The sequence below is a fragment of the Bidens hawaiensis genome, unplaced genomic scaffold (assembly GCF_021521415.1).
Source record: "Bidens hawaiensis isolate Kalapana, Puna unplaced genomic scaffold, B.hawaiensis_p1.1 tig00002507_1, whole genome shotgun sequence".
Classification (NCBI taxonomy): Eukaryota; Viridiplantae; Streptophyta; class Magnoliopsida; order Asterales; family Asteraceae; genus Bidens; species Bidens hawaiensis.
Window position 1 is genome coordinate 2674847 of NW_027491137.1, and position 8750 is coordinate 2683596.

The window sequence follows — 8750 nt, forward strand, 5'->3', positions numbered from 1 at the left end:
TCCTTTTAAGCTAGTGGTGGAGCGGTAATAAAGAGACCTGGTGTTCCATGTGACCCAGGTTCGATTCCTGCCCACATAATTTAGTTTCAGAGGCACCAGGGTGATGATGGGAGACTATGCGATTAGATAGCTTTCACTAGTTGGATTTTTGAACTGAACGGAGTTTATCTCACCGCATTGTCGTGCCTTCGGGCGAGTGTTCACGGGCGTTGGCCTTAGGTGAGGGTTTTTCCCGGATCAAATGACGAGTGTATCCCGATGCAGTGAATTTAGCCAGTAACTATTTTATTGAATTCGTTGACCGTTCAAAAAAAAATAATACTCGGAAACACAGCTTAAATTTGGAGAGTGTGCAGATTGCTTTAGCCTAGATTAGAAAGTCGCCAAGCATCAAACCCTGAAGAGAGGGCCGAGTTCAACAGCAATGGCGTGTACGAGGTTTATCACTCTCAGAACCGTCCATGAAACATCGGCATACACTCGTCTCCTCCGCCTTCATCGAACGTCACCCGGCAATGTTAGGGCATCATTTTCCACCCTCATGTCACCGCCCTCTAAAGCCGTCTTCTACGAGAACCACGGTCCCCCAGATACTGTCACCAAGTGAAGTCATATTCTTTCTTAGTTATCTTGCAGCTTCTATTTATAATGTTCATATAACAAAAGCTGAGTTTGTTGTTAAACTTGTATGCAGAATAATCGAACTTCCGCCTGTTGAAATCAAAGCAAATGACGTGTGTGTTAAAATGCTTGCTGCTCCGATCAATCCATCCGATATTAACAGAATTGAAGGTTTGCAGTCAAATTTATTAATCAATCAATTGGTTGTTGCTATACTTATATAAGGCCTAAATTTTCATGTTACTAAGCAGGTCGTCTCGTGTGACCTGTTTTTAAACAGGTCCGTGCTCGTGTTTGTAAAATGGCACAATTAGTTAATAGTTATCGTGTCATGTCGTGTTTGTGTCTAGCACAAGTAACCGTGTCGTGTCTGACCTGTTATGTCAGCCCTGACTACGCGTATGCTAGTTGAATGATTACAGTTATTGTAATAATCCATGTATTAATCACATTTTCCTGTTTAAAGATTGAAAGCCTAATAATTTCAGTAATAGCTTAGTTATTGTGTTGTAGGTGTGTACCCTGTGAGGCCACCGGTGCCTGCTGTTGCGGGATATGAAGGTGTGGGTGAAGTCCACTCTGTAGGGTCAGCAGTACAAGGTCTTTCTCCCAGTGATTTGGTTATGGCGTCTCCACCATCACCCGGTACACTTCCTATCATAAGTTTTTTTATATAAATGGTTTGTTAATTATATGGATGGTAGCTTATTTTATGTTTTTGTGACCATGAATTGCATAATTATATCTTCTTAGGAACGTGGCAGACACATGTCGTTAAAGATAAAAGTTTGTGGCATAAGTTTGATAAAGGTACCCCGGTGGAGTATGCTGCAACTGTTACTATTAACCCGTTGACTGCCTTGAGGATGGTAGAGGACTATGTTGACCTCAAATCAGGTGCTACAAGTTCTGGTGATACTAAATTTACAAATTCCATGGTGCTTTTAAGTTTTTTCTAACGCGTTTTAGTTTATTTATGAATAGGGGATGCGATTGTGCAAAATGGAGCAACCAGTATGGTTGGTCAATGTGTCATCCAGCTGGCTAAACTACGTGGCATTCATACAATTAATATTATAAGGGACAGGTTAATAAACGGTCTTGCGTTTTACTGATATGAAATTTAGTGTGACTTTTTCTTTAACTAGTTTATGGATTTTGTTCGCTTTTAGGAGCGGGTCAGATGAAGCGAAAGAGAAGCTTAAGAAACTTGGTGCTGATGAAGTGTTTACTGAGAGCCAGTTGGATGTTAAAAATGTCAAGAGTCTTTTGGTATGTTCTTAAAAGAATCTGATTATGTCATGCACATGTGTGCTCACACTCACACTTGTTTGCGTTTTAGGGCAATGTACCTGAACCTGTTCTAGGGTTTAATTGTGTTGGTGGTAATGCTGCTTCTTTGGTGCTCAAATTCTTGAGGTGGTTTTACATAATTAAATCACTCACTCTATAGGTGTTAGTTCGTTTAGAATATTATTAATGGTTTCAGGCAGGGTGGGACGATGGTGACTTATGGTGGTATGGCTAAGAAGCCTGTAACTGTATCTACTTCAGCCTTCATTTTCAAAGTATGTAACCAGTTTTATCATCCATTGACATTCTAATTAATAAATTTTATTCTTATAGTAGCTAAATTGCAGGAGCTTTCGTTGAAAGGATTTTGGTTGCAAAAATGGTTAAGTTCAGGTAAAACAGAAGAGTGCAGAGAAATGGTCGATTACCTTTTGGGTTTAGTTTGTGAAGGGAAATTGAAATACGAGTAAGCACTATTTATGTATCTGTGTGTGTTTTTTTCTTTTGAAAGTTAGAAACCGAATTATGTGTAGTTTTGTGTTTTATTAGATATTGATGCTCAAAAATGTTGATTTTGCAGTATGGAGCTTACTCCTTTCAGTGAATTTCACACAGCATTAGATAAGGCACTTGGAAAGCATGGGAGCCAACTTAAGCAAGTCATTAAGTTCTAATGTGTACAATGTATGCAAAATTATGTATTTTCTTGATAATGTTTACAAAACAATAATAGAAGGCATATTTCATGCATGTGGATATGTGATGTTCAAAACATTCATCCCTGAATTTCTAAAGTTTTCTGGCAGGCAGTGAAAACTCTGAAAAGTGTGAACCTAGAGAATTAGATAGTAGAATTTTAAATGTTGTAATAATTAAGTTTTATTCATTTTCAATAGTATTTATTGTGTTTGGTTTATGTTAAACAGACACCTGAGTTTTGTTTTGATCTATTAAGTTAATATTGTTTTTACACATGGTTATTAAAGGATGTTGAGTCTATTATTGGGTAACTAGTAAATCTGGTAAGAAAATTAAAAAATACCAAGTCATTCATTGCAAAGACAGTTCGGATCTGAAACTTATAAAAATGTGACGAGAAACTGATTTTCGTCACACTAAAAAGTTGGTGATGCTAAAATATTCTTTCGCTTCAAACATATCTTATAAATATAAATTAAAATTAAACCAATCAAAAACCACTTGTTCAACTTCAAATACATGATCATTCAGACTATCCCATGCCGAAGAAAAGACCATAGATACTCCATATACATACAACTCTTAATGCACAAAATACAAGCCACTTAGCGATAATCTAACAACTTTCCAAGAAGGAATTGACTGTCCTTATTATCCTTTGTTTCCCTTCACAAAATAAAGTTGCTACTTTAGCTAAATTTCAACACAAACGGAACCGAATATAAATCATACCTGCCGGTCCTCACTGAACAAATCAACAAATTTCAAAATAAGATTACTCAGCCATTGCACTATCACTATCTGGATTGAAGTTCAAAGTTTCTTTCCAAATGAGGTCCCTCACATCCTCCTCACTTAGAGGCGCTTGCTCAAAATCAAACACAAAAGGCGATGCACAAGTAGGCTCCTCATTTATCTCATGTAGACTTAGCAAGAAAGGATGATTAAGAGCATCTTCAACTATAATCATGTTAAGGAAACATAAATTAAATCCGATATCAAAAACCAGCATCATCTTTTTATAGTAGCATTCAAATCAAAACACAAATGCTTACCACTTATTCGTTTAGACGGATCAAATACTAGCATCTTCTCTGCAAGATCCAACACTAGAGGCGATACATTCGGGAACTTCTCTTGAAAAGTCTTGGTCGGAACATGAGGAAGCTGTTTGACATACTTCCGAGCATTATCACTTCTTAAAAATCCAAGATCTGAGTCATCTGGTGAACCCAGAAGCTGTATGCATCAAAATAGGCTTTAAACAATGACTTAAGAGGTTGTATGCATTATAATTAAGTTGATAAAAGCAGTACCTCGGTTATAAGAATCAATTGTTGGACATAATCTTTACCCGGAAACAGAGGTTCCCTCAAAGCAATTTCCATTAAAATGCAACCGACTGACCAGTTATCAATGGCTGCAGTATACTCTGAGCAGTTAAGTAACAACTCAGGGGCTCTATACCACCTGGTCACAACATATTCTGTCATGAAATCCGTCTCAGATGTCGTTCTCGCAAGCCCAAAGTCACAGATCTTTAGGTCACAATTTGCATTCAGAAGCAAATTACTAGGTTTCAGATCACGGTGCAAAACATTCACAGAGTGTACATACTTTAATCCACGTAATAGTTGATATAAAAAGTACTGTCATTTACAATGTAATCATCAGACTCATTAACAATTCATTTCATGATGAATAAACAAATTGAATGTAAATAAACTCGCTCACCTGACAGTGGTCGTCTGTTAATGCCTGAGACGAGCGAATAATCTGATGAAGATCAGTATCCAATAACTCATACACAATGTAAACATCATGAAACTTACTTTTATCTGGTGGTCGAATGATGTCCTTAATTTTCACAATCTACAAAATATTTGTGTATTAGATTACTGAGATAGTAACACTTTGAAACAAAGAAATTGTAATCCATCTGGGAATGCACATACATTCTCATGATCCATATGACATAAGAGTTTGATTTCGCGTAAAGTCCTCTTGGCATCAATATTGTTATCAAATGCATTCCCTATTTTCTTGATTGCAACATCTTCCTTAGTTTCAGAATTTTTAGCACAACTGCAATAGAACACACTATTAAATTATGTTGTAAAGAAAATAATGCTAATGTTTGTAAGAAATAAACAAATGAGGATACAATTAGTTCACTAACTGTAACTTAACCAGCAACATTAATGATTTAGCAAACTTTCTAACTCACTATTGAGCTTGTTAGAAAGAGACCCCGAAAACAACACTCGAACAATCGATGTTTGTAATCAAACACCATATCACGACTCTTTCTTTTATTCAATAAATTAGCCCTCTAATTACATAAGCCCTAACCATCTAGTGATTTAAACAAGTAGATAAACATGCAATTAAATCAAACTGTTAAACCGATAATTACACTAATAAATTAAACCCATCTCTTGACTCTTTTACATTTCACCCCTTCGATTTCCACACATTGACTAATTAAGATTAACATTAACTTCCAACTGATTTAACTTTTGATCATCAATATCAGAATTACTTTTAGTTGTCCAAATTGTCCGATTGAAAAAACAGCAACAATTTTCACTTCAAACCGCTAATGCCAAATCCCTAATTTTCCAATTTTAAATAGTTTACAACATATCACAAACTGAAATCAATACCAGTAATCAAAGATAGTGAGATCAATTCACAAATCACAAGATCTAATCATACGAACTAATAACCGACCTCAAACTAACCTATACATACGGAAAATGCAGCTAATTTCAGCTCACAAAATCCAGCAACACATCACACTGATCTCAAATTCTCAACACATAAACTTAAAACTCAATAAACACGAAACATTGAGACGAACATACCACACAATGCCGTAAGCACCGCGGCCGACAGGTTGAATCGGAGGAACGTATTTGGAAGTGACCTCAAATAGGTTTCCAAGTACGGTGTAATGAATGTACTTGCCGCCGTAAGCGGGAACTCCTTCTAACACCACTCCTTCACCGTCACATTTAGATTCATCGGCTTCTTCCATAGATCTTGATTGATGATTGAAAATTGATGATTGGTTTCAAAGGTGGGAAAGAGAGTGAGGGTTTTGGATTTTGAATTGGGACTGGTTAGCTGGCATTGGAGCTTAGTAATAAGCTTTTTGAATAAGTTATAAAGTTGGTCCTTCTACTTATATTTGTTTTTCAAGTTAACTATAAGATCTTTAATGAAAATATGAATCGTGTTCGAACCATGTTAGTTACACGTTAGAGCACTTGCAATCGGGTGGTTGACGAATGGGGCCACGTCAGCAATGTGATCCGCTGCCATGAATAACTGGAATCGAAGTAACTAAAATGTTCGAAGGACTTGTTTTAAGTCAAAAAAAAGTATATTCACAACATTCTTGGAGAATAAGGGTTTCGCATCATTGGGCGTTTACTTTACTTACAAGCTACTTGACCCGATATCGCCACCCTTCATGAACATTGTTAGTCATTTTGTCATTGACCAACGACAACATCACATGGATGCATGCATCGCGTCTTAAGATATCTCGAAGATACACCAAGGCAAGGTGTTTAATTACAATGTAATGGTGGTTGTAACCTCACATCATATTGTGATTTAGACTGGCTGGGTTGTCCCTACACCACACGGTCGTGTACAAGGTACTTGCTCCTTCTTGGAGGAGCTTCGATTTTTTGAAAAACCAACAAACAATCTATCTTTTCTTGATCTTCTGTTGAAGCTGAATCTCTCTCCATGGCCTATAAGGTTAGCGAGGTTTTATATATGGATGCGCTGCTGCTCTTACACCCCATATATTATGGCAATCAAGCGGATCGACATATTGCTACAATAGTGTTTACCACAAATGAACCAAACATATAGAAATGGATTGTTATTTCTTTCATTTATAGGTTGAATCCCTCGATATTTAACTGTTTCATATTGATTAAGTACTCCTTAACTCAAACGTTCACTTGATAAGTTGGCTCTAAAAACTTACACGTTCCAACTTAAGAAAAACTTAAGAAAGAGTGTTGAAATTAAAAGAAAGATACTTGTATTATTGGCTTTTATCTATTCTCGTACTTGTAAGTTTTTTTTGTTAGCACTTAGCGGCATTCCATGTTTATCCCTTTAGCAAATTAGATCTAGTAATGTTCTAATCCCTTGATGAATTATTCAATAACAAAATTTTCGACCTTTGATACCATCAATTTCTAGATCCCTTTGTCACATTCTCACCCACCCAGTGATGACCTAATATGAAATAATTCATATATAATATATATTGTGCAAATCTCCTTACGATAAAAGGCAAATGAACACACAACTTTTATTACTTGAAAAACAAGTTATATTTGCTCAAAATAAGGGTGTTCACGGTTCAGTTTGAAACCGTGAAACCGTCCAAACCGGTTATCGGTTCAGTTTCACGGTTGGTTTTATTTTTCAAGTTTCGGTCGGTCGATTTCAAAAATTTCAAACCGTAGCGAACGGTTTGGTTTATGGTTTCTATCAAAAACCAACCGAATAAAACCGGACCAGACCGTATAATTTATATTATATATATATATATATCAATATTTTTATTAAATATAAACCGGTAATGTATATAATATATACATATTAACTAAATATAAACTGGTTGTATTATATGAATCTTAATATTTGTGCTAAATATAAACTGCTAATGCAGCCAATACCTTTATTTTGATGTATTTGAGGACCTTTCTGATGTATTTGTACTGCTATGTCAACAGATTTAATTGATAACTAGTTATCTTGATATATTTGGATAGTTATCCTGATATATTTTCATATTTCTGGACCTCTTGTGTTTAAATGTGACTATGGGTGAACTGTAATTAAATTGGCTAAACTTTTGCAAATTATTCGCATTCCAACAGTCCCAAACCGGAACCAAACCGTAAATTACGGTTTGGTTTGGTTTGGTTCGGTTTAAGAATTCAACGGTTTGGTTTCGGTTTACAAGAATAAAAAACCGTTACTAATGGTTTGGTTTACGGTTTGACTAAAAAACCGTGAAAACCGGACCGCGAACACCCCTAACTCAAAATACAGATTCTTCAACACATATATTCTAGCTCAAAATACAGATTCTTCAACACATATATTTGATCTTGCACATGATCACACATTCGCACACATTTTTTAGTATTCAAAACCAGGATAAGTTCACTGGTTACTTGAGATGTCAATGGCCTTGACCTCCGGCTTCTTCACCTCATGCTTAGGCAGAATCACTATCAGCACCCCATTCTCCATCTTAGCTTTCACCTCTTCAACCTTTGCATTCTCCCACAACTTGAACCGCCTGGGGAACTTGCCGGAGCTCCTCTCCACACGGTGCCACTTGTCATTCTTCTCCGCCTTCTCCTTGCTCCTCTCTCCACCTATCTTCAATAGCCTATCCTCCTCCAACTCCACCTTCACCTCTTCTTTCTTCAGCCTTGAATTCATGAGCTTCTGGTGCCTCCTTCCTGTCAATCTGTGCATTCGCGAAAGCCGAGTTTTCGCAGGTGGAAGATGGAATAATATCGGAAAAAGAGGTGTTTAATAAGGGATCCCATGTGTCCAAAGAGAAGGGATCAAAGATAGTGGTTCGACGGTCACCGAAGAAGCTTGGAATGATCGACATGATATATTGTTAGTGAAAGTTTAAAAGCTTGATCAAAGGCTGGCTTGAATCAGAATTTGTTGCTTTGATGATGGAAGCAAGTGTAGGAAAACAATGTTATTTATAGGTGAAGGAAGATGGTTCCTGGGGCTTTGAAGACACTTCATAAGATGTTTCTGGTAAGGCATAGGTTATTGATACACCATATAGGTTATTCATACACCAGGAAGCCCTATACGAGTCATATAGGCCCTATACAACTCGTATAGATGTATTGTGAAGTCATTTTCAAATCAGAAGTGTCAGTTTTTATTTATGTAGATCGTATAGCCCCTATACGACGTATAGGTCTATACGACTCGTATAGGGTCTATTTGGCTCGTATATGGGTTTTTTTTTAATTACAAATAACATCCGAATTGTTTACAAAATAAAACACGTAATTTAAAAGTAAATATTTTGCTATATACATAAAAACATACGAACAAAT

At 36.4% G+C, this 8750-nt stretch overlaps 2 protein-coding genes and 1 pseudogene across 2 annotated transcripts; 1 reads left to right on the forward strand and 2 right to left on the reverse strand.

Moving 5' to 3' along the window:
• Positions 1-388: 388 nt before the first annotated feature.
• Positions 389-2731, forward strand: LOC143619758 (enoyl-[acyl-carrier-protein] reductase, mitochondrial-like). Its single transcript, XM_077091615.1, has 10 exons — positions 389-603; positions 695-792; positions 1135-1266; positions 1375-1518; positions 1606-1708; positions 1794-1893; positions 1964-2040; positions 2111-2189; positions 2262-2380; positions 2495-2731. The coding sequence occupies exons 1-10, from the start codon at positions 425-427 to the stop codon at positions 2586-2588; spliced, it is 1125 nt and encodes a 374-aa protein (XP_076947730.1). The 5' UTR covers positions 389-424; the 3' UTR covers positions 2589-2731.
• Positions 2732-3374: 643 nt separating this feature from the next.
• LOC143619760 (mitogen-activated protein kinase homolog NTF6-like) lies at positions 3375-5658 on the reverse strand. Its single transcript, XM_077091616.1, has 6 exons — positions 5481-5658; positions 4569-4698; positions 4348-4485; positions 3930-4262; positions 3669-3852; positions 3375-3573 (listed from the first exon to the last, which is right to left on the reverse strand). Exons 1-6 carry the CDS (start codon positions 5651-5653, stop codon positions 3389-3391), a joined length of 1143 nt encoding a protein of 380 aa, XP_076947731.1. The 5' UTR covers positions 5654-5658; the 3' UTR covers positions 3375-3388.
• Positions 5659-7818: 2160 nt separating this feature from the next.
• Positions 7819-8281, reverse strand: LOC143619808 (18.2 kDa class I heat shock protein-like; annotated as a pseudogene).
• Positions 8282-8750: the final 469 nt, after the last annotated feature.